The sequence below is a fragment of the Conger conger genome, chromosome 5 (genome assembly GCF_963514075.1).
Source record: "Conger conger chromosome 5, fConCon1.1, whole genome shotgun sequence".
Taxonomy (NCBI): domain Eukaryota; kingdom Metazoa; phylum Chordata; class Actinopteri; order Anguilliformes; family Congridae; genus Conger; species Conger conger.
Window position 1 is genome coordinate 57,580,165 of NC_083764.1, and position 25,222 is coordinate 57,605,386.

General features: G+C 41.3%; 2 protein-coding genes across 5 annotated transcripts in view; one reads left to right on the top strand and one right to left on the bottom strand.

The window, feature by feature from the left end:
* The first annotated feature begins 9,901 nt into the window (after positions 1–9,901).
* Positions 9,902–17,676, top strand: lhx8a (LIM homeobox 8a). 3 transcript variants are annotated; one of them, XM_061242995.1, is made up of 9 exons: positions 9,902–10,532; positions 11,632–11,715; positions 11,852–12,007; positions 12,463–12,584; positions 13,139–13,359; positions 13,821–13,906; positions 14,286–14,381; positions 15,599–15,785; positions 17,421–17,676. In XM_061242995.1, the coding sequence occupies exons 1-9, from the start codon at positions 10,419–10,421 to the stop codon at positions 17,495–17,497; spliced, it is 1,143 nt and encodes a 380-aa protein (XP_061098979.1). In that variant the 5' UTR covers positions 9,902–10,418; the 3' UTR covers positions 17,498–17,676. The 3 variants fall into 3 exon arrangements, with proteins under 3 accessions (XP_061098979.1, XP_061098978.1, XP_061098976.1); XM_061242994.1 differs by having other exon boundaries at positions 9,912–10,532; positions 13,142–13,359; positions 13,803–13,906; positions 17,421–17,675; XM_061242992.1 differs by having other exon boundaries at positions 9,913–10,532; positions 13,803–13,906; positions 17,421–17,675.
* A 2,085-nt stretch (positions 17,677–19,761) lies between these two features.
* slc44a5a (solute carrier family 44 member 5a) overlaps positions 19,762–25,222 on the bottom strand; it is a 103,153-nt gene continuing 97,692 nt past the window's right edge. The window contains exons 20-22 of one of the 2 annotated variants that reach the window (XM_061243512.1): positions 24,417–24,505; positions 24,127–24,211; positions 19,762–20,696 (exon numbers count right to left, since the gene is read on the bottom strand). In XM_061243512.1, coding sequence (XP_061099496.1) covers positions 20,590–20,696; positions 24,127–24,211; positions 24,417–24,505 — 281 coding nt within the window. In that variant the 3' untranslated portion in view covers positions 19,762–20,589. Of the gene's footprint in view, positions 20,697–21,473; positions 23,610–24,126; positions 24,212–24,416; positions 24,506–25,222 lie in introns of those variants that run through there. The other variant, XM_061243511.1, reaches the window with a different exon arrangement.

A 25,222-nucleotide genomic window follows, 5' to 3' on the forward strand; every position in this document is an offset into this window, starting at 1 on the left:
TAACAAGTGTTTTAGTCTTGTAAGAAGGCTTAAATCTTATTTATTTTCTGTCATGTATTAAATATTAGCTTGTTTTAAGTTTCTGTTTTACCTTTATACAGCAAAAATGTTTATTTCCAAATTCAAATTTCTTTCAGAATTCTAAGTCAGTGTTCTATCACATATTTGCGATCTCATACCTGAAAGGGTTAAAGTGGGAGGGTGTATCGCGTGCACTGTCTGGGATATCCTTAACTGGTATTTAAATGGGTTCATCACTGGGCTCTTACTGCAGTTTAAGCCAGGCCGCTGCTCCCAGGAGCTGTGAGTCCCAGGGAAGCTTCCGGGGACCCACCGCGTTTTGGGATTAATCCGGCCGGAGGCTCCCCTTTCTCCAGCGGGTGAAGCCAAAGCCGCGATGCCAGGAAATCCAACCGCAGCGCTCCCCAGATTAACATGTCAGATGCAATTTATTTAACCGGAGGAGCTGGGAGACCCTTGCCCTCCCGGACCCGCGGTGTCGCGTTACATGCACCCCGCTCCATTACTTCAATCAAACCGAGCCCTTAAAAGCATTAATGAACTAAAGAAACAAGTGGGCTTCCTCCAGCGGTGTGTGCCGTGCCAGTGGTCCCGGCCCCCTCTCGGCCGAGGGCTTTGGTGGCCTGCCAGAAAGGAACGGTCTCGCCACCGACGCATGTGGCCGGGTTTGTTTTCTGCGGTTGGTTGAGGTAAACTCCGCGACGGAGCGGTAGCCAACACTTGAGGCTGAACCCAGTGCACCCTGACGGGCCTTGGGCTTTCCTCACACTTCTATGTGTCTACGAGCGCGTGACCATGCGCAGAGAGCTGCGTTTCCAACGGCCTCTTACTTACATAACGTCTTAGTAATTTTTAATGCTTTTAAAGCGACTCGCAAGTGCATAAATTCCTGAAGCATCGTCAAGTGAAAAGCGTCAAATCCATGAATAGCAAAACACACATGTAGAGCAGTTATAACCAAAATCAATAGTCATCGTAAGTTCAAGTTCATTTATTTTTTAATATAGGTTATACAAGAGGGACATTGGGGAGGCTGATAAATCAGGAGGGAGGGCTACGCTACAGGTGGACTAAGGTGTATTTTCAGTCTGCTGTTGTCATACAGAGAATTACCAGAACTGGGGAAGCTGAACCAGAAGCAGGATCTGTGAGAAAACAGAACCCAGAAAGTCAGCTGTGTAAAGGTTTATTCATTTAGGCCAGTATTTAATCAATGTATTAAAAAAATCCCCACCTTACTTGGCAATGTTGTGTGATGTGTGGAGAAGAAAAGTATTGCAATTAATTGTGAGTCAAATATTAAACACACATATTAATTGAATGCAGTATTGCAGTATGCAGGCAGCGTGTGTTCAGCCAAATGCCTTCTCTTGGACTAATTTCCAGTTTAATAGCATTTTCATGTGACATGTGAACTTCACCTGTCACAATTTCCAAAACGTTTGCACAATAGTGAGGAGAATAAGTGAGGAGAACTCACTAGATTCTTATGAACAGAACCAGTACCATAAACAATATTGCATTATATACCACATTGTGGAAAAGTAAGAAAAACTAATTTCAGGGGCTGCCACTGAGTCACAGATAATGTTTCAGGAAAGAGCCAAATGACTACAAAAAAAAAAAGTTTGAGAGAAAAATTAGAGGCTCTTGAAACTGGAATATTTGACAGGCAGGTGTGGACAGCAAAGCAGGGCTATAAGTGACTATACTAGATATTCAGACGGCTAAAACTGTGCTTGTGAGTCGGTGACTGTCTAAACAACTGCAACTACCACGTCATTATGGCTCGATATTTACAGCAATTATACCTGCAATCATCGCATGGGTCTCAGACGCCTGCACGCCATTTTCTAAAGTAGGTAGTATGTGGGGAAATGGCAAAACATACATGGGCTGAAACTTATACACTCCTGCGGCTTGCAAAAGCAACGGAGTTCTCCGCAGTGTGTACTTATGGTCGTAGTTCTATTAATAGCGGTATGTTTTACAAACATGGGACAAATGCGTCTTGCGTGTCCGTCGACAAACACCGAGACGTCATTTCCCTCCTCTTTGTTATTCCTCCGCGTCAAAAAGCCAAGGAGATGACATGTCCTGAGTGGCATTGTGTGGGAGTCGGTGTGTCCTGGCAGACTGCTCCATAGACATCTGGGGGTACTGCGTTTCGCTGATAACACAATAGAGAGAGCCCTACACGCAGCGCTGGTATTCAAACAAGATGCGGACATAATTACTAAAGCGGCAAACCAAAACAATCGCAGAGAAGGGATGGGGGTGGAGTGGGGGTGGGCGGATAGAGTTCTTTTTTGCCACAAGTATAAGAAAGGATGGTCTTAACGGAACGCGCACATTTCGGAGGGAGGCTGCTGGGTTATTCTCTCTTGCATTAGAGGCCGCTTTAACTGACTACACCTTTTTGATTTAAGGCCTTTCTTTCCCTTTCGGCAACTTAAAATCGTCTCTACCGTGCTGTGTGCTGCCCTCGGCTGCCCTTGGCTATGATCACTTTAAGTTGTGTGGGTGTTTTAAGTGGGGAAAATAAACATGACATAACAGTGAATGCAAAGGGAATTTGGTTGGGATCAAGGTCTTTGCAGTGTAGTGATTTGAAAGTGGCCACCTTGTTCTAGTGAACATGCACTTTAGATCTGTCGGTAAGCTAAATGGAGATGTTTATGTTGAAACATTACTGTTATATGTAATGACAAAAGAGAAAGATTTATTTGGTCATATGTAACAGGCTGGCACACTGACTGCAGTGCTGTTCTGGCTAATCCAATGGCTTGTGACTGTGAACAGTAGAGTGTATGTTCTAGATGAGACAAAGTACCATAAGTTTAATTAATTAAGGCTGCATATCAATATGATTGCAGACGCCAACATTTAGTAATCAGGGGTTATGTTTTCAGTTCCTCCACAACAGTATGAATTTTATGGTCAACACATATTTTTTTTAAAAGTTGGTTTTAATATATATTTCACCAGAGGGTGATGCAGTGATTTTCCAAGACTAACAGAAGAAACTTAATTCTTCACAATGCCGGCACTGAACGGTGAACAGTCACTCATCTTATCGGCCCTTCTGCCACATCTCATCTTCTATTACATATATTAGGAGAAAATCCATTCTCCCTCCTTTCTGATCCCCTCCAAGTACAGAGAGGGGAATGGGGGAGAAGGCAGCTTGAGGGGTCTGTACGCTTTAAAGGGCAGCTGGACCGGGCAGGAGTAGCGTGTAGCACCCTTCTGCTAGACACGTACAGTTACTTACTGTATGCTCACAAGGACTGGAGTGCAGAAGCTCTTTTCAAACCCACCATGCCAGTGGAAACTTCTCAAGTCTGTGGACACCAAATGGAAGAAAATGTGAAGCAGAGACACCAGCAACAGGAGGAGAGTTATTCTGTTCATTAGTACTGTTTTCTAGGAATATAACATAACAATAAAAAGACATCCAGAGCCACAATTACACTCCATTTTGCAGATAGTTTTATCCAGAAGGACTTGCAGAAGTACATAGCACTGTCTGTTTGAGAAAACAAAATAATGGTGAGGTATATATAGATATATACATATATATATATATACGTGGGCGGCCTGTAGTGTAGTGGTTAAGGTAAATGACTGGGACACGCAAGGTCGGTGGTTCTAATCCCGGTATAGCCACTATAAGATCCGTACAGCCCTTGGGCCCTTGAGCAAGGCCCTTAACCCTGCATTGCTCCAGGGGAGGATTGTCTCCTGCTTAGTCTAATCAATTGTATGTAGGTCTGGATAAGAGTGTGCCTAATGTAATATCAGTCTTTTGAATGCATTTAGCTTCCTTTTTATTTTCACACACTTAGGCTCAGTTCCAGTCCAAATTCCTTGGTGTTTGACATACACTTTAAGTAACAAATGTAAATAATTATCTCTGATAATTATTATTATTACCAAAAATCACTATGCTTTTTCACTTCCAACTCAACTTAAGATGATGTGCATATCAACAATGTATTAATTAAGTTAAGAAAAAACAGTGGTAAGATGACTGTGTAAGTGACTCAAAATCAATGTCAAGATGGTGGTTATAACTGGTTGCTGACAGATCAGGCTAAACATTACATTAAAGCAATGCTGTCATCGTTTAGTCTTTCCAGTTGCAAGTGCAAGTCTGTTCAACTGCTGCAACTTTGTCCACCATTTTAGGTGGGCTCAGGCCAGCATAAGCACTGTCCAAGACGTGCACACCCATTGGTATGCTATCGCATGCCAAGGCCGGGTATATCAAACCCACTGATACCCTCCCTCCCTGGGCGATGCCATGAAAACACATCACTCTGCAGGACGCAATCACACTGCAAGCCACAGTGGGACACCGTTTGATTTTTTGGGTTGGTTCTTTTTCTGGCTGTGGGGTGAGTCACTCCAGTGGGAACCAACAGTCTAGCTACACGTGCCCTTCCTCCACTGCACATAGAACGCCATGTGGTAGGAAGAGAATAAGGTCTTATATTATAGCACATCATTTTGATGTTCACCGAAAGCAAAATGACTAAACTACACAATATCAATGTCGCTGATATTTCTGTTTCTACCCGTTCACTGGCTTCTAGATTTGTCTGCACAAACCCCCACAGCTTGTGAATAAATAAAAAAACTTCCCATCACTTGTTGAAATTAGACAGCTTCCTTTTTGTGACAGGAAATATTTTTGTTTTCCATTTTCTCCAACTGAGACAATCAATATGGTATAAATCATGTGAAATAATGTGCAGAAGGAGAGTTATCCCACAAATTAGTGAACAATAAGAATCTAATATAGCTTTTATCTGGTATGGAACAGTCAGACGCCTTCTTTGGCACTGAAGTTAAGCAACACCCTCACAGGGAAAACTATTTCATGAGAAAACACTTCCAGTGCATACTCACACACACACATATGTTAAATTAATTTAACTTAATTACAGTGCTGATATTCCACCACCCCGTTTCAGTAGGTTTTTTTAAAAGCAAAGCTGAATTGCAGCCCAAACAATTGATATCCTTTCTGTTTGAAGGCCAAGGTCAATTTCAATTTTCTCAGATCCTTAACCTTAACACTTAACACTGTGTTAACACATAACACACAAATTAATTAAATTGTCTTACACCATGGTGGAAAATGCACGACAGAAAGTCAATTGGCATGTAGTATGTATTAAATGAATCCATAGCATTCCTCACTTAGTTACTGTGTGTTCATTATTCCCCACTGACGGACAATTGTTTTTCTCAACAGAACTGCGAATATTCTTATTTGACACAAGGCGTTAATGCAGCATTTGTGGCGAGGTAATCAAAATCCATTAGATGTACACGAGTGTAACAGGAAATCATTTGCACTCATTGAAACTATTCATGGCATGCGTGTGTGGCCCTATAATCTAGCCACAGGGGGGCCGCACATTTCTGCTCTTTAAGAAAACGAGTAAGGTGGGCTGCTGTTAATGAAAAACACAGATTTAAGCGATGCCTGTAAAACAATGCTCCCCCACCAGTACCTTTGCATTCAAGATAAATACACAATTTTGTTTTAATAGCCTGCTTTTTTTTCAGAGTGTGGTCTTTCTTTGGGCACGGCAGAAGGAGAAGAGGAAACGTGAATGCTGAATGATTACAGTTTGAGAGAAACAAAGGCAGCAGCAAAGCCAGGCTTTCTTTTTCCCTGTCTGTCAAAACTGCACCAAGGGGAGGAAATGGATGCCAAGTGCTGCCTTACTTTGATATCAAAAACCCCCCATCCAGAGCCATTAGAGAATACGTTTCTATTCTGAGAAGAGTAAAAGGAAGGTTTCGGAAAGGGGAATCATGGGGCTGACAGTTTGGATAATTTTTTTTTTTTTCAGATTCTGTAGAATTTCCAAATGAGGATCAAAGTCAGGGAACGTTAGTACCCGTTATGCAGCTTTCAAAACACTGTCTGGATGTGATGTACAATGCTGCTCAGATGCAGCTACCATACTCCACTGTTATTGATATTTACACGGTAGGGCCAGTTTTAACATTTTACACATTTTTTAACTGTCAAAATTAAGTGTTTTATTTTTTTATTCAAAATACACTTTATTAAAAACACCTGTACAGCTGCTTATTCGTGAGTTTATATAATCAGCCAATCACGTAGCAGCAGCAGATACGGGTGAGGAGCTTCAGTTAATGTTCACATCAACCATCAGAGTGGGGGAAAAAATCGGATCTCAGTCATTTCGACCTCGGCATGATTGTTGGTGCCAGACGGGCTGATCTGAGTATTCCTGTAACTGCTGATCTCCTGGAATAATTACAAGTGTCGAGTTTGCAGCGAAAAACAAAAAATCATCCAGTGAGCAGCAGTTCTGCGGGCAGAAACAAAATTATCGGATTGAATTAAAGTCATCATATTTCATACTTGGTTTAAAATCCTGAAGTCTGTGACCCATAGACAGCACCAGACACTGGATATATTCCCTACCAATACTCTGTCAAGTCTGTACAGCTTCCATTTTCAGTTTCTGTTTCTTTCGGGTGAATTTAGTCCTGCGTTCAGAAAGTGAAAAACAGTTGGAGTCAGGACGGGCGATTGACTTCAAGACTTCTTTTTGGCTCTGAAAAACTCTTTGGTTGCTTTAGCAGTTTGTTTGGAGTCTTTGTCCTGCTGCGAGATGAAACGCTGTCCCATGAGTTTTTACGCATTTGGTCGGATCCGAGCAGATAAGATGAATTCAGAATTCATCTTGCTGCTGCTGTCAGCAGTGAATGCATGTGGTAAGTTCCAGTGGCAGCCACATACCCAAGCCATAATCCTACCTCCACCATGTTTAACAGAGGAGGGGATGCTTTGAATCATGAGCAGCTCCTTTCTCATCTGTCCATTAGACTTTGTTCCTGAACTCTTGTTTTTTAAATGTACTTTTTAGCAAACTCTAACCAGGCCATTGCTGTTCTTGAGGCTTAGCAGAGGTTTGCATCTTTCAGTGAGCCCTCTGAGGTTGTGCTGGTGTTTATGGTAGTCTTTAAAACATATGCCTACATCCTAGAGATCTGTTAGACAGTTGGAAAGGGGTTTGTCTATTCTTCAGTCATCCACTACAGTGGGCTTTTATGGCTTACTAGGTTGTTTGCTATTGCTGAGCTCAACAGTGCATTTTGCTACCTACCAATGTAACTAACAAACAGTCCATTTTGACACAAGCAACATTTTAGCCATGTCTCTGATTGCTGTGTTCAGATTTTTCAGCCTTATGTGCATTAATTACTGATATAAGGACACACAGCTTACCAAGATGCTGAGCATCCAATTGTCCAATACTTTTCCCTCCTCTCCTCTAAAATCTCAAATGAGGAGACTATATATAAAAAGGTATGTAAGTCTTACATTAATCACCGGGTATACATGTAAATAGCCTAAAATTAAAGTCTGCTCTTTAACCGCATTAAACTGTTTTACGGTATTTCGAGTCTCATGCAATGGACTACACAGCCACAACAATAAAAAATGTGTCACTGTCCCAATACTATTGCATTTACAAATCAGAGCTTTGTATGCAATAAAAAAGTAAGCCTAGATATAGGTAAATATATATTCTTATATTAAACTTTTAAAATATACGTTTCAAACTAATTTACATATACTTTATGCGGGGTTTTTTCTCGTATGGGAGAGAATAAAGAAAACTTGAAACTGATAGGCTAACGGAGAATTTAAAAATTGTTACAATCAAACGGATGTTAATTTAATGCGATTTAAAACAGTACTGTGGGAGAAAGGCATACACCACCTGTCAGATAATCTCTTCAACCACATTCATATGAATTGGAATAGATTTGGATTCGGTTTTATAGTGGCTCCACTTTCTACGTGGACTTCGGGAATTATCAGTCCCTTCCATCAGTCCCGTGGGACGGCTTAATACACATTTAAGGTAAGAATTACATCCTAAATATGCTTTTATGCCTGTTTTATTGTTTGGTTTGATAAGACAAGCACGTGTTATGCATTGACCTGATCGTTACAGTTTGATAATATTTTGCATAAATAAATGATGGCTTCTAAACTTCTTGAAAGACATTTTTAAGACACCTATAGGAAAGATTTAATGAACAGTCTTCTAAAGAGAATAAATATGGTATGCTATTGAAAATAAGCGATGGCTACGCTCAAACAGACATAAAATCAGATCAGAATAACATAAGCATACAATGTGTGGTTCAACATACTTGTTGATACTCGTTTTCGAATTTGTAAAACAAACGAACCTTCTTGCAGATAAAAAATAAACTTCACAAAAACGGCCTTCTTATTGAACAATTAATTTCAAAATACAAATACCAAAATACTCAGAAAGAATAATAACATTATTATTATTATTATTATTATTATTATTATTATTATTATTATTATATATATTTTTGTATTATTATTAGTAGTAATACTACTGGTAAGAGTATTAGTAATATTAATAATAACAATCTGGAGAAAGCACTGCTAATAACAGAGTCAACGTTGGACTTCAGTGTTTTTCTAAATTAATATTTGAGGTTTTATAACACATGGAAGGATTTTTTTCTCTTCAATTTTGTAAATACACAATGCCATTTAATAGAGTATAGTTTACCCTGCTTATGATTTACGAATATGAACAAATTATCATTGAAACATATTATGATTAGGCATATTATTATTGTTATTATTAATAATATTACTAGCAGTAGTATTTTTATACCTAGGAATGCTTTCTGATTTTATTGTCTGTAAAGTACAGTCACCTCTGTCCTCACGACAACGACGAAATCGCATAAAAAGTGTGAACCACAAATTCAGTAGAACACAAATCTATTTTGATCTCCTTTGATAGTTTCAAATTATGTTTATTTTTCTCTTCTATTATTAATTAAACTAAATGAAATAAAAATATATCTTAATGAATGTTTGCATTGAATTGTTAAAGAGCCTCTCAATAATTAAATAATTACTAAGTTATTTATTTACACACTATACCACAGGCCTACTATTTAAATACATGGATACAAGAATACACTGTTTTTGGTAAGACATTTTGGATTTCCAGTATTTTAGCTTATACGCTTCCTTGTTTCTTATACGTTCTGATATCAAATATAATACTAAAACAATTCTCTACTAAGATTACTAATTTACTGTGTGTGTCTATATAGGCCATGGTACAACTTACGCCAACAATTACATTTTTATTTTTCCTGAATAGTCACATTTAATTAGCTGATTAAGTGTTGGCGTCTATAGGCCTAGCAAGCTGTCATTGTACAAAGCCCACGTCACGTAATAATGGTATACTTCTCACAATCCAGAGTATTCTTGTCATATTATTGACATTTTTATATTTGCAGAGAAACTTTTTTATGATTTTATTGCCATTTATTAGCCATGGGTTTTGCTGGCACCTGGGTCTCCACGTGCCTTCAGTTGCCTTTGTTTAATAAATTCTACATTTATCTCTGGTTAAACTGGAAGAAAAGGGTAATGTTACCTCTACTTGAAAAGAAGGTAATTCTCTGAAGTGTTACTTTATGTTTTAAATAAGTGTATGCTTCTTCTGCATACAAAAAACAAAAAAGAATGTGCGCCCAGGTGCGCCAGGCGTAGATAAACCCCAATAAATAATGCATAAAATAATCGCGGTAACTAATAAACGTTTCACCGTAACGTGTGGATGACATGCTGAATTCAATTGACTTTGTCTAATCTCTCCCCAACATCAGCAGGTTCCAATAGTGATGCTATTGTTCGAAGGTATCGCTAAGCAAGTGCAGCTGGTCGGTAATAGCCTAGCAGACAGACCCGTCATCCTTGCATCCAGATGCGTCAGGTTAATCTTAATGGCACAGAATTAAAAGAACGGTTACGGCTGTGCCAGATAGTGTTAAAGAATAAAGAAAGCACGTTTAGAACAGAGCGAATTGTGTGACGAGTCGACTAAAAACAAAAAGAACTCAAATATGAATAATAGCTTATTTCCCTTTCTCATTTTATACCTTTTAAGTTATATACAATGTGCTATGGTAGCCTACACTAGTGTTTGTTTTGTGTTATCAGTGGAGCTTGTCAAATGATGAGCGATAAAGTCAGTTAGAAGTGGCTGCGGCATTTCCTGACTTCGGTTTCATATACCGTGTTCCTCACAACAATCTCCCACTTCTAAAGGCGTGTGTGTTTCAGTCAAGGAGGTGCGGCCAAGAGAGTCGGGAGGGAAAAGTATAGGAGTTCCACCCTCATTAAAACAGAGTTTTTTTTGGTAGAGAACGACATAAGAACGGGCTCTGAAAATTGGATTCTAAGAGTAACTACCATCCTCTGGATATTTGAACGAGATTATTTGGGATTTCTGAAATCGGGTTTGCCTTTGGTGTTTGGTGGCATGCGACAGCCAATCGAATCCGAAAGTCCGATGTACTGGAAAAGTGAACAAATGCTGGTGTGTAGCAAAGCGGAGAGTAATGAAAATAGATTAAATTCTATGTCCAATGATAAGGTAAGCGAAACGACAGAAATTGTATCCTTTGCACTTTGATAAAGATGGTTGCGTCTTAATTCATATCAATGTGTTGTTTTCAGTTTAACAATGTGTTCTGCAGTGTGCATGTACAACTTTTACAGCATATGCAATGTTGCGGGCTTTGGCATGCATTTCTATGCGCCAAAAAAATGTCAATATTTACGCCGATTCTGTTGCTTTGACGTGGTGAAATTTAAGGTTGAAGTAGGCCATTATACTAGAAAAATGTCTTGGGCTTTTTGAAAGGCGTCGTCACGAAGACTATTTTCGAAAGAACTGCGCAATCTGAGTCCTATGACCTATTACTGCTACAGTGCATCAATGTTGTGTGACAATGTTATAGGTAACGACGACAGTGATACAAATGTTTCAACTGGCCCTCCGGGCTCCAACAAAAATAGGAAATCTAATCCAAATAAACATACGTACTACCTGTCCGAATGTGAGAATACTGCGTCTTTAAAAACACTCAGGTGTAGGCTACAACTTCTTTGCACATCCTTACCTTTAATTGGCCAAGTGCACTTTAAAAATCAGCGTGAATCACCTGCAGCTGGTTGCTAGCCAGTGGTCTGCTTCAAGAAAGCTCCACATTTCTTGTAATTGACAAAAAGAGCGCAAGGGGAAGAAAATAACACTCAGCTTTTTAAATTAGCCTATTAATTCTATTCGCCTCTGGGTTTCCGTGTTCAGACATTTGTGATCAATTTGTGTTCTTTTAATTGCTGTTATTAAATAAATCAAATCCTTTCCCCACCGATTCGAGCGTGTTTTGATTGACAGTAGAAATTGATATGTTGGGGTACTAACTCGCTTTTGAACAGTTCAGAGTACCAAATGTAGTATATTCCCCAAGTGAATATAAACAAAAGATAACTTGGGTCGAGAGGCTTTTGCTTTTGTATGCAAGGGCGAGAATCTCTCCTTTTCTAAATGACAGCTTAATAATCGCTGGGGTTGTCATGGTGAAAGGGCATTGGGTATTTATGGGCTGGCTGTAGAGGTTAAAAGGCCCTTCGAAAGTGAATGGTGACTGTTTGCTTCTCTGACTGAAGCGGTTTGATTTTTTTTTTAGTTCTTCGTCATGTCTGAAGATATCGAAGCGGCAGCCACGGGGGCTTTTGGTAGATGCAGAAAAGACATGGGAGAAACTGAACTGGTAAAATATTTTTTCTTTCTCGTTTCTTAAACCCACCCTGCAATTTGGAAATGGACTTCGCATGACAAGGCCACGAATGTGTTTGAAGAAGTTTAGTTATAACTAACGGATTAATGTCTTTGTTATTGTTATTCAGAGCACTACAGAGGAGGTTTTTGTAGAAGATTCGTGCTCCCTGTCTTCCTCCCTGTCACCCTCCTCTTCACCGCAGGGTATGGCTTCAGTCTCTCTCGTTGGAAAAACACTTTGTACCAGTTGTGGTCTGGAAATAGTTGACAAATACCTGCTCAAGGTAAGACGTGTCCCAATTCGTAGTTTAGTAATATTTGTGGTAGGCTACAATATATAATCACATTGACTTGGCTCCATTTCAAATGTATAACCCATCTTTAGTTTTTGGGGACGCCATTATTTGCGCGTGAATTAAATGTATTCAGTCTCGTTCTATGAGATGTCTTTATAAAGTTAATGAAGTTAATTGGCTGTTTAAAGTACCGCGTGTTTTAAACCCGGTATTTAAGTGTAACCCCGTCCGGTTTGCGATATTATTTTGAAACCGAAATGGGGGAAAGAAATATTAAAACTATGATTTTTGGTAAAGTTTGTATGTACGTATGGACAGTTATTTAAATGATTTGTAGGAAGTTATTCGGTATGAAGGAAGGGAGACAGAATGTAGGTTACTTTTGGTTTTAGCAACATTTAATCGTTAAATCTGTCAGTTGTAATTTGGTCATTATTTTTAAGGTAAACGACTTGTGCTGGCACGTGAGGTGCCTCTCGTGCAGCGTGTGTCGAACTCCGCTTGGAAGGCACGCCAGCTGTTATATCAAAGAAAAAGAAGTGTTTTGCAAACTGGATTATTTCAGGTAGATAACATTTCTGTTTATAAGACGACTCATTCTGAAAATGGCTAGTCTTCAACTTAGTGTATATAAGTTTGTGCGACATAGTTTTCACTTTACAAAATGTATTTGTGCGATCCTCTAAATGCATGAATCCTATACAGTCCTTGGATTAATAAGAATCATACACGTTTAGCTTGGTTAATGTAATATCCGAATTGTGCAATTGTGTGTGCGCGCCATGACCACGTTTGTATAAGATTTATAGTCCTAAAATCGAATAATGTAGTTAAGTGTACAGTAAATCGAAATGCTGAGGGTTTTTGTTGTAATTGCGAATGCGTTATTATAACTGTTCTACTCCAAGCAGGGAAGTGTTAGACCTGCTTCAGCAATTTTCTGATGCACTGCATGTTATGTACTGTTAAGGCACAATACACTATCCCTGTGGACAATACATTATCCAAATTCTCCACTAAGTGTGTTGGAAGTTGCATGTATTTTTTCTTGCTGTTGGCCATGTTTAGGGAAGGGGGGTAATGATTTAATTGCTGGCTTTTTGGAACCTGCTTGTGCAGAAGATATGGGACGCGGTGTGCCCGCTGTGGCAGGAATATCCACTCGACCGACTGGGTTCGGCGGGCCAAGGGGAACGTCTACCACTTGGCCTGCTTCGCCTGCTTCTCCTGCAAGCGGCAGCTGTCCACCGGGGAGGAGTTCGCTCTGGTGGAGGAGAAAGTCCTGTGCAGGGTCCACTACGACTGCATGCTGGACAACCTCAAGCGCGCCGTGGAGAACGGTGAGCTGTGTGTGTGTGTGTGTGTGTGTGTGTGTGTGTGTGTGTGTGTGTGTGTGTGTGTGTGTGTGTGTGTGTGTGTGTGTGTGTGTGTGTGTGTGTGTGTGTCCTATATTGTTTTGTCTTTGCATATTAATTCAACATGTTGGGCATTATGCATTCAAGGAACACATTAGAACCATCATCAAGTTCAGACATGGTACAGGATTTGGGATGCACAGTGACATTGAGTGTTAATTCAAATCTTAAGTCCAACGCACATCAATCGTACTCTCAGAGTAAAATATACTCTTCACCCTTGATTTAACACTTAACATTGTACTGTGTAGTGCTATGTAGTAAATGCAAAAAGGTTGGAGACTTTGGAGTGCTTAGAAACAACTCGTCAGTGTTCATGTTTCCTTAAGTCAAACTGCACCTCCTGGTCTTCTGGGGGCTAATTGCAGGAAATGGTGTAAATGTAGAAGGAGCGATGCCGACAGAACAGGAAGTGAACCAACCTAAACCAGCCAAGAGGGCGCGCACAAGTTTCACGGCCGATCAACTACAGGTAAACACACAGGAGCGTTGTCGTCAACCTGAGTTTCCTCTTTTTAAAAACTCGAGTTTCTGCCACTGCTTTTGATTGCCTCCTGCTACGTTTCTGCACTTTACTTTCACAAAAGGGCGAATTGCTAGTAGTTATGTCCCTTGTTTTAAGTGGTATAGTGGCGGACTTGTGCTTTTATTGTACTTCAATTCTTATTTTACCTAGCTTTTGTGTACCATGACCACTTGAATTTCCCCATTCTGGGATAATGAATTTTACCTTGACCCTGATTTGTAATGTCAAAATTAATCTTTACTCTTAGCAGTTTAGATGGTCTGTGTGAATGCTCTGACTGCACACGCATGAATGTGTTGTACCTCTGACCTTTGACCTGCTGCAGGTCATGCAGGCCCAGTTTGCTCAGGACAACAACCCGGACGCTCAGACCCTGCAGAAGCTGGCAGAGAGGACCGGGCTGAGCCGCAGGGTCATACAGGTGAGGCCCGCTTCCTCCTCATGGGGACCTAACCCATGACCATTCATTTGGCTTTTTTTCATATAAAAAGTGCCTCTTAGTACCCCCAGTACTAAGTTACCTTCTGTAAGTGCCATTAAGAAGTGCCTTTCTCAGAGTGAACTGGGTAATACTGGAGATTTTTTAAATTGATGTTTGGAGCTTGTGATGCTGGAGGTATGTGATTGGGTGTATCGCCATGTGATTTTGTGGACCCACGGTGTGCAGTTTTTAGAAGCAGAGTGATTGATTTAATTGAGCTCAATATAGTAACAATGCTAATCCTCTGAAAGAATGCTTGAGTGCTTTCCAGTTTTGTTTATAAAATGTGTGTGTGTGTGTGTGTGTGTGTGTGTCTGCAGACAAACTAGGCATAGTGCAAAGATGCTTCAATCAAAGTGAATAACCAACCTGTTCTGAATCATTTGGCATAATTGAAAATTATTGGAAATGTCTGCACTAATGGATTTTTTAAAATCTAGTCAAGTGCTGCTGCAAAATTTTACAGCACGATTTGATATTATTTATGTATTTATTCATTTTCAAGTTGCATATGAAGGCATATTCCAAGGACAGCTTATGGTATTGTTCACACCTTCTAAAATAAGACTCAGATTTTCCTCGTATTTTGTATATAGCTCATTGAAGGATTACATTTTGTAGCACAGCCTTTTGATATTGAAGGGATGAAATCATTTTGATTACTGACTAACTACGATTGATTACTTGCTGGTTTTTAAATCGGCTTAGTCATATGTGCTCCATCACTTTTTATTTTTCAATATTTTCTTTGAGTAAATTTAAAAAATATAGTAGAATGAATCTGACGTTATTTGTTTGAGAGGGAATTCATGAAATGTAAAATTTTAAGAAATCTTAAGGTAATTAATTTTTATAAACAATTTTTTTCTCTGTAGAGAAATATTTTGGGTTCCCTTCATAGTTTGTGGTCCTGAGTTAGATTTGTACATTTTTTATTATTTTTTTAAATGCGGTGGTGGTAAGGGAAAAATAAGACGGTATGCTAAGCATTCCAGGCTCTGGGTGATTCATGGGGTTTGAGCTTCTCCCAGTTTCCATAGTGCGCCAGGCGACTTCATACAGGCGTGCTGCTTGAACAGGACGGCGGGAGGGACTGGTGTGGACGGCTGGGTCCCCTCCGCGGCTCCCACAGTGACGGTTCTGTCTGTGCCGCTCAGGTGTGGTTCCAGAACTGCAGGGCCCGGCACAAGAAGCACGTGAGCCCCAGCCACGGCTCCTCCGGCAACCCCATGTCCGCTCTGCAGCCGCCCCAGCTCTCCCCTCCCCTGATGGAGGAGATGCAGTACGCCACCTACGGGCCGCAGGACGGAACCATCCTCACCGCGCTGCACTCGTACATGGACGGTGAGCTGTGTGTGTGTGTGTGTGTGTGTGTGTGTGTGTGTGTGTGTGTGTGTGTGTGTGTGTGTGTGTGTGTGTGTGTGTGTGTGTGTGTGTGTGTGTGTGTGTGTGTGTGTGTGTGTGTGTGTGTGTGTGGGCACACTGTCTTGGGTAGGAATATAAGGGCACTAGTCTTTCCTGAGAACAACACTTCTCTGCTGCTGTATGTCACTCTGGATAAGAGTATCTGCCAAGTGATGGTAACGTTATATATTTTACCCAGTGTGTGTGCGCTAAATGTAATTGGAATATTATTGCTGGTTTCCTTTTTGATGTTGATGCAGCCTCTAAGTGCAGAGTAAAATGGTGACCTTGGGCTGATTCAAATCGCTTGTTTTAACTCCTTGCATGAAGAGATGTAAAGGATGAGATATGGTGTGAGAACGGAGGAATGGGCCACTTTCATTCAGCAAAAGGAATGCACTTGCTCAGCGAGGCGTCCGTCAGTAATGATGCTGCACAGCTGCATCTCCTGTCAGCGGGCTTGTAACAGATTGTTCTGCGATGATTGTTCTAAAAGGACAGGGGTTGTCATTAAATATTGAAGGTTGTATTTCCTATGCAGTAATGAGTCTCTTGCTTTTAAAAAAAATAAAAAATAAACTTGGCTTTGTTAGTCCTAAAGAATTAGTATTGCGGATTAAAGCACTTTATGTATGTGTATTTGTTTGGTTAATGATGCGTCATATAATCCCATATGGGATGGAACATGACACAGAAATAAAATATTCATTATAATACATAAGAATGGTATAAGCCAGGGCTATTCCAACCCTGATCTACTGTCCTGTAAGTTCATTTCAACTCTAATCTGGCACATCTGTTTCTATTAATTACCAGCTCAACGAGATCATAGCTGTTGAATGACAGGTGCTTTCTTAGAGTTGGAGTGAAAGCCCACAGGATAGTATATCTCCAGGAACAGGGTTTGCCTGCCCTGATGTACACAGTTGTACTTGTAGGGGTGTCCTGCTATGTTTCAGATTGTGGTAGATGTGAGGAGGTGGATTATTTATACCTCACACAATACAAAAATGCCTCTGCAAAGGCCTCCGTGTATCCTCACTGAAGTCTTCTCTGGAAGCCTGGCTCCTCCAAGGAGCATTGAAGGCAGGGGAAATCAATCTTTCTAGCATGGGCTGGTGTGGGTGCAGGCTTTTGCCACAAGCAGTTGCACACCTGATCCTACTAATCAACTTTAATTTAATTAGTAGAATCAGGTGTGCTGCTGCTCAGTTAAAACAAAACCCTGCACACACCGGCCCTTTTCTGGAAAAGATTGTGCGCCCCTGATATTAGGAACCAGAATCTCCTTAAAGATGGTGGAATTTCAGTTCGCTCAAGGGCCGAGGCGACAAGCATTAATAAAATAATTCAAACGAGGCCCTAGTTTATTTTATCTGTCCTCGTTCCCTCGGTCCTTAATCCACCATTAAGGACATTGTGCCACATTAGATGCTCCTTGATGGAGCTAGGAGCCAGGAGACTTCCGAAGGATTCCTGAATAAGGGAACTCGTACTCAATACTTCGCATTGGGACGAACCCCTAGTTTCCCCTTCAAGTGCATTCTGGGTCCCTGACCTCTCCTCTCCTCACAGTGCACTCGCCCTCGTCGCTGGTGTTCCAGCCCTTGCTGCCGCACTCCATGGCCCAGCTCCCCATCAGCCACGCCTGAGCGCCCGTGCCCCGCACTCAGGTCAGAGCCACCAGGGGACACGCACTCCCTCAGCCTCGCGTGCGCGCGCGTGTGTGCGCGTGTGTGAACCTCGCGCACACCGCCAGCCTCCCGCCACTGCGCCGGAGGACAGCCTTTCCGTCATTTATTCAAGTTCAGTGTTGTTTAAAGTTTAAAAAGAAAAAAGGCATTGTAAATCTTTTTTTTTTGTTTGTTTAATATATAATCTATATATTGGTGAATCAATTCATGGCATTTAATTTATTTAATGTTACGTGACACAGCACTTTGTTTTAAAATAAATTAATTATTTGCGGAAAACGGCTCTGCTCTTTTGGTGTCTTGCGTGTGGCGAGATCTTGCGACGGTGCTGGGTGGGTTTGAAGAGTCTGTGTTTTAATTGGGAACCGGCTGACTCCAGCTAAGTGGGCTTGCAGATGGTTACACACGAGTGAGTCTGTATTGACATAAGGATTTTGTGAAAGCTCGCTTTGGGCTCACGAGTCTGGTGTACAATGGTGTCTTGACCACAGTCTGGGTTCTTATGTTCAACAGTCACAGAAGATGGTTGCACACAAGCACTTGTGGGGAAAAATACTGTTTCAATTGTTAACTGACAGACTGTAGTTTCAGATTCTCCACTGAACAGTGCATTCCCAGATGCTTATAGTCTTTATGGGTACTTTAATAGAAGTTTGCTCATATTAGGTCAAGTATTTTTTTTTCTCCTGTGTCACATGCATTTTAATCTAAGAATAAAAAATATAGATTGGAAACTAACCTTGGAAGAAGATACAAGCCTGTAATAAAAATTAAAAAAATGCTGCAATGCATCCGGTTGCACTCTTTAGGAAGGCAATTAATACACCGAACTGACTATTCATACGTGGCAGCCTGTTGCTTAATGGTTAAGGTACTGAAAGTTGGTGGTTCAAGCCCTGATGTAGCCGCGATACCATCTGCACAGCTGTTGAGCCCTTTGGCAAGGCCCTTAGCCCCACATTGCTCCAGAGGGGTTGTCCCCTGCTTTGTCTTATCGACTGTAAATCACTTTGGTGTCATCTAAATAACTGTAGTATAATCTATAATGTTAAGTCCAGAATCTCATACCTGCACAGAAGGACTGTCAGTACAGTTATTTAAGCCCATTTATGTGAATCATTGTTCACGCTATGCACTTCCACAATATTTGCCATTTGCACATACTTGCTCAGCAGTATGGTCAATGTTACAGTGGGCTTTCGGCAGTTGTGTGCTGGCTGCTCCCCCTAGTGGAGAGAGTGAGAGATGCACTGAATTGAAGAAGGGTTGCTTGATCTCAGACATTTGCTATGGTTGTCCCTTCATGCGATTGATGAAATTTTGGCTGTGGAAACTGCGAAGACCTGTTCTAGTTGAAACACCCATTGATGCACCAGATCCACGATCATCCCGAACAGCTGGCCGCAATATTTCGGTTTATTGACTTGCAGGGCTACAGGATTACCGAGCCACATTAAAAGAGAAATAAGAATCACCATCTCGCCACAAGGACCGATACATAAATGCATTCCTATCTATTAAGCTAGGAAATTGTATAACAAGGCACCATCAGGGCCACAAGTATTTGTAGTACAACCATTTCACTGTTAATTTGCCTTTTTGTTTAGGCTGTTTATTTGGCTACCTGAACAACGCCGCCTCCCGAAAAACGTGTTGGTATTCGCAATCGCCGGTCTTCTGCGGCGTAACTGGACACGTATTTTTACACAAGAAATTGTTTAATTATCAGCCATGTACAAAAACTCATTTACAATTCGCTTATATGCGTTTAATAAAATTGTGTTCTGTGTCCACGGGTATTGGACATAATCGAATTGGGCCACAATTACTGTACATATTTGCTGCACAAGTAGATCATTTGAATGCGAACAACGTCCATCCTTTAAGTATAAGCATTGCATCTTTATATTGCGAGCAAATCCTTATGACACTGGTTACATTGCATGTCTAACCCAAAGTGAGATACGTACTGTAATTGGGCCATTCACTGGTGAAGGTGAGGACGACGGTAACGATAATTTTGGGGTTCCACTTTTTACCATCCCTCAGTCCCTCAAGCCCGGAAACGGAAAAGCATTGGCGACAACATGCCACGTGATTTTTATATTCCGCAATATTTATATTCCGTATGTTTATTTTTTGTATTCTGTACATTTTTATCTATTTATTTTTATGGTTGGTATTTTATGCAATGTATTGCATGTAAATTCTTGTCTGTTTATTTAGCCTGCCAGTTGGGAAAACCACTGTACCAACTCAAATTCCTGGCACAAGTGTACTTGGCAATGAAAGTGATTCTGATTCTGATGAAAATAAGAGCTCTCACTCAAGGGTTTGTGGGCTTAAGGGGCAGCCTTGTCAGGCATGTAACCGTTGATTAGTTCAGTCTGGGGTCCCTCCGAGAGTTGTGTGTGTTCAGTGGTTGACCTAGAACACAGCTTTTTGGATCTAATGTGATTTTATTTAAACATTTATTTTTTCTACGTGGATTTAATGGCTTAAATGCACAAATTGGCCAAGGGGCACTGACTGATCAGCTTGAGTGGCAAATCCATCCTCTACATTAACCAAGTACATATAAAAGTGGCTTACAGAAAATATATTGGAGTCCGCTTCAGCTGGGGAGGCAGTCATAATACAAAACAGCTTGTGCCATTCCAGGTTTTACTCTGTGTTCCCAGTTCCACTGCCATCTGATTTAGTCACTGAAACAGTCAGTTTATATAGCGCATTTCATACAAATGTGTGCAGCACAATGCACTTCACAAATCTAAGAAACAAAATCAAATGCAAATCAATAAAAGTAAGACCTGGAATAGCCCTATGCATAAGGCCCCTGACTCCTTCCCATAATTCAACACCTCCCACGCAGGCCTGAATGAATGTGTACACCGTAATGAATGTGTACACGACAGACAGACAGACCACGTTTTCTCTTCAGCCCCCTGCGCATGGACGCGCACGCTGCTCCCAGTGCATTCTGGGAGCCTCCGCCGCCGTCGGGGAGAGCGTGCAGATCTTTCCGTGATTTCCGCCTTTCCTTTTCCCGGTCACCTCTCCTTCCTCCTCCTCCTCCTCTTCCTCAGGATCCGTCTCAGAGAGCTGCCCATGTAGTGTGGCCGTGCCACGGACCCATCGTTCTTCTCCAGGTCCAGCACTGGAGGCGGGGATAAAGGCCGCATTTATGCACAGAACGAGGTGAAACGAGTTCAAACCGCAGTTTTAAGCCTGATTCAGTCCTTTCAATGGGGATACACCTTCAGTATCTACAATATAAGTCAGTTTCCCGAAGAGAATGTGCTATGGCCATGGTTCACAAACACTGGTCTGTGGCCCGGCGCCAGTCCCCAGTAATTACAGTTGCTCATAATAAAATTAATGATGTGGTTGACCTTACAGTGTGCAGCAGTCCCAGAAAAAGCTTTTGGGAACCACTGCACTAACGTTTATGTCCCTTTCAGACGTACATTGGTCAATTTTGAAGATTTGAAAGGAAGTGCAGAAATCGTGTTTTGGTGGTATGAAATAAAAGTGAAAATCTACAATGAGACCGCAACAGGTCCATGATGAGAGAGGCCGAAAATGAATTGCGAACCATAAAACTTCCAGAAACCAGTCCTTACTTAAACGTCTTCGGTCTAGTTGCAGTATGTAAAAGGATATGAAGGGCCACCAGTGGACACATGGGCAAACCGGTGCTGTTAGAGATCAGGGTCCAACACTGGTTTGGGGAGGGGCATCCACTCCCAGGGGAAGGCACTGGTGCTCACGCTGAGGTCATGAGCAGATATAATCACCATAATCCGATCAGTGAGCACGACAAATAACTGGTATGTGAAGCACCTTTCTTGGCATGGGAATTGGGTATGTAGCATTGTTTTTAAGCAAAGCTTAGGAGGCAAAGGCAATACAAAATGCACCTTAACACATTCAGCACAATATGTAAGCCATAATTTATTTAGAAAAAATGAATTGACATTTTCATTGACTTTTTTCTTTTTTTTTTTTACAAAAAATTCTCATTACAAAGACAATAAATACCCCCCAAAACTTACAAAAAAAACAAGAATATAATAATCAGTATTATAAAAAATGTAGCACTTTAGTCTGTACCACCCAGTACAAAATTACCAAAAATGGCTTTGTCATCCTTTTATAAACTGTATTTCAAAAGGTGTTCAGTGTTAAATAAACAAAAACTTTCTCCTTGTTTTCAACTAGGCACATTAACTAGAAACTGTAGTTTATCTAAAACATACATCAGATCTCCTGAATTCACAGGCTCTGTTTAAATCGTATTTGGAATGACAAAAGAACCCTTTGTACATTAATATGTGAACTTTAACCAGGGGTTAGGGTGCATATAATGAATCTAGGAAGTTGTCTTTATCTTGTAAGTAAAAAAAATTGCAAATGTTCCGTTCTTACCAATTTGTAATTCATTTCAGTGACTCTTTAACATCTGATGTGTACGACCTTTAAAATGTCACCTTAAATCACAGAGTTCCATATCACACCGAGCACCCAGCAGGGACATGAACGGAAACTGCGCTCGTGAAGAATCGTAAGTTCTGTAACGCTTCCATCAAGCGGCACGCGGTGGATTATTAAGACGTCCGTTCCCACGTCACGGTGTATGAATCCAAGACATGATTGGTCAACCGATTCTCACCGCTGACCTTTGACCCGTTCGGGCCGCAGATTCCGTGCAGCAGAGCAGGGGCAACCTTCCCACAATGCTGTGCGCTTCAGCGGTAGGTCCTGAGTGCCATGCCAATGAGTTCCACCAAAACCATGACACATGGTGGAAAATACACCCCTTTCCTCTGCTCCGTAGGACATAAACCTGGCCCAGGTCTGGCTGACTGCCAGTCACAATTCACAGAGGAGAATGGTCCAGTTCTTCAACTCTAGAGAGCCCTTATGTGAAACACGGACTAGTCAAAACATTGCACAATGAGACGCACCACATCCCCCAGCCAAGCGTTCTCATATCAAACTGCAACAACACCAGGTCGAGTAAACACATACAGACATATAGTACCATTGTCATAGTTATGATGTAATTTCAAAGCAATGCCTGTCCCTTCACATGGAAGAGACCGGTAACTGAACCTGAAAGATTTTCTAAGGTTGATTTGCAGTCTGCGTTGCATTATGTCAGCTCCCTGCGATGGGTTTTTCAATCTCTTCATCTGGATGAGTCACGTCAGAGACCAGGTGTCTGAATGAGAAGTAAACTCCACACAAAAGTGTAATTACAACCCATTTCTGACCGTTATGAAAATGCTCTCCAAAGCTGATTGTTTCCTCACCGAGCCACTGGTGGAGACTGTGGGCAGACTGAGGTTCACTGATTTCTGTCTCTTGAGAGTGCACCTCCCATGGTGGAGATGGTAGTGTCCAATCAGTGTCTCCACACGCCAACGGATGTAAAGGGGTCAGGTTGAGTGAGAACCAGCGGGACTGAGATTGGGGTCGGCCGCTCTTGACCGGTTCCATATACAGACAAGGCCCTCTGCCTTTTCTCAGAGAGAGCTGTGAAAGAGCATCAGTCCGGAGCTTGTCCGGGATCTTAACCCCGCTCTTTCAGGGTAGGTAGTCACAGTACAGATCGCTTACAACGCCACCTGCTAATACGAACCCAGTAGGTTGCAATGGGTAAGGCAGCGTTACGCAGTACGAAGAGTAATACAAGACAGGTAATCAGCACCCAAAACAGGTAAGAGACGAATGGAGCCATCTCTCGCTTTCTCTCGTTTTGTCATAGTACAAGGTTCCTTCACGGCCTGGGGCTGCTAATTTCTCTTTAACACTAAATCAGTTCCGTTAACAGCACAGCCAGATTTCGGCAACAAGTCACTTTAAAGCATGCTAAATATCACAAATTAGTAAAGCTATCTGGGGCGGGGCTAGAATGCCCTGCCCCGGGGGTGGGTGGGGGGTAGGGGGGGCAGTTAGCCCTTGGACTTTTTAGGACTCTGGTCATTTTTTCCCAGAATTCTGTGCAGGCCAGGGGACATGAAGAAAGGTTTTTCGGGAGTCCCGTCATTTCTCTCCAAGTCTTCACCTGGAGGAGGTGGAGGGGCGAGACGGGTCCCAGGAAGGACAGAGGGATGAAGGAAGGAAGGGGAGCAGACAGAACAGAGAAATAAAAAAGAAAAAGGCATTAGTACCACCGAGGTAAAAGGAGGACAAGGTGCACAGGACATGCTGGACAGAAGGCCACGACAAAGCAGTCAAAGTGTTAACACCAGTGCACGGTATTAAAGCCCTAAAGCCAAAGCAAAGTTTAAGGAGTGGAAAAGTGATTCTGTAACTGCTGCTATTTTATTATATGAGTACGATGAAACCAAACTTTTCAACTGGAGCTTTCAACGGTGTTCTTATGTAAAGACACATGAAGGTATTTGTTTTGCTCTTCAGTTATAGAGTTGTAACACATCATACATTTTACATTTCTGTTTTTCGGCATTTAGCCGATGCTCATCGCTTATAGGGACTTACAATGACAATACACAATAAACAAAGGGCTGGATTAGTACAACCCGAGTCGTGTGTTATAATGGAACGAGGGGTATACTCACAGAAACAGAGAAACAAGGTGTCCACACACATTGCATAGACGCTAAAGAAGCCATGCGCAATCAGGTAGGACCCAAATATCACTGTCTGCCAACGAAAAAGAAGAACATCAATGCACATGTAATTGCACTTTATATGATTTAAAGTATATCTACTGCATGCAAAATCATACTTTCTCCAGATAACTCCCTTAATTTTATTATAAAAGAAATGTTTCCCACCATATGAAGCGCGAATGAAAATTGTACATAGCGGCACACCCAAGGCTTATTTCACTGTTCCTGTCTCTTACCAGTAATGGCACCCAGTAATAATTGAGCTCTGGCACTTCTTGCTGAACTAGGGGGATCTTGCGGGTGAAGAAAAAGAAGGCAAGGACACCTGAAACACAGTCGACATCAACGTTGTACTGTTAGAATTTTGAAACACATAGTCGACATCAATGTTGTACTGTTAGAATTGTGAAACACACAGTCCACACCAACGTTGTACTGTTAGAATTGTGAAACACACAGTCAACACCAACGTTGTGCTGTTAGAATTGTGAAACACAGTCCACACCAACGTTGTGCTGTTAGAATTGGTATAAGAAAAGCTGCGTCTATATGAATTTAACTTTAATGTCAGTGCCCATTAACAAAATTACTGTTGCTAAGCAGTAAGCTTTGCCTGACCAGAGCGTACAGGTTTACATCCCAATATCAATTACATATTTAGATACATTTTTAATACAGTATCATTAATTTAGGTTTTCTCAGTGAAACTGAAGTACAATGGCAGATCAGGTTCAGAATCCATTCATTTTTCATGCTAAAATTTCCCCATTTCACATAAACCTTTGCACTCAAGTGTAAAAAAAATGAATGAAAGGTTAAAATCAAAGGAGGTCAGTTGTATAAACAACACAAGCAAGGTTTTGATACAAGGGTCATCTGCGTGGATGACTTCCCATCACCAGAAGCTCAACCTTGCCAAAACTGAGCTTCTCTACATCCCTGCTAAGTCCTCTCCGTCAATCGACCTCTCATTGACTGTTGAGGACTTTGTAGTTTCCTCCTCCCGTACGGCAAATAATCTTGGGGTCACTCTTGATAACTG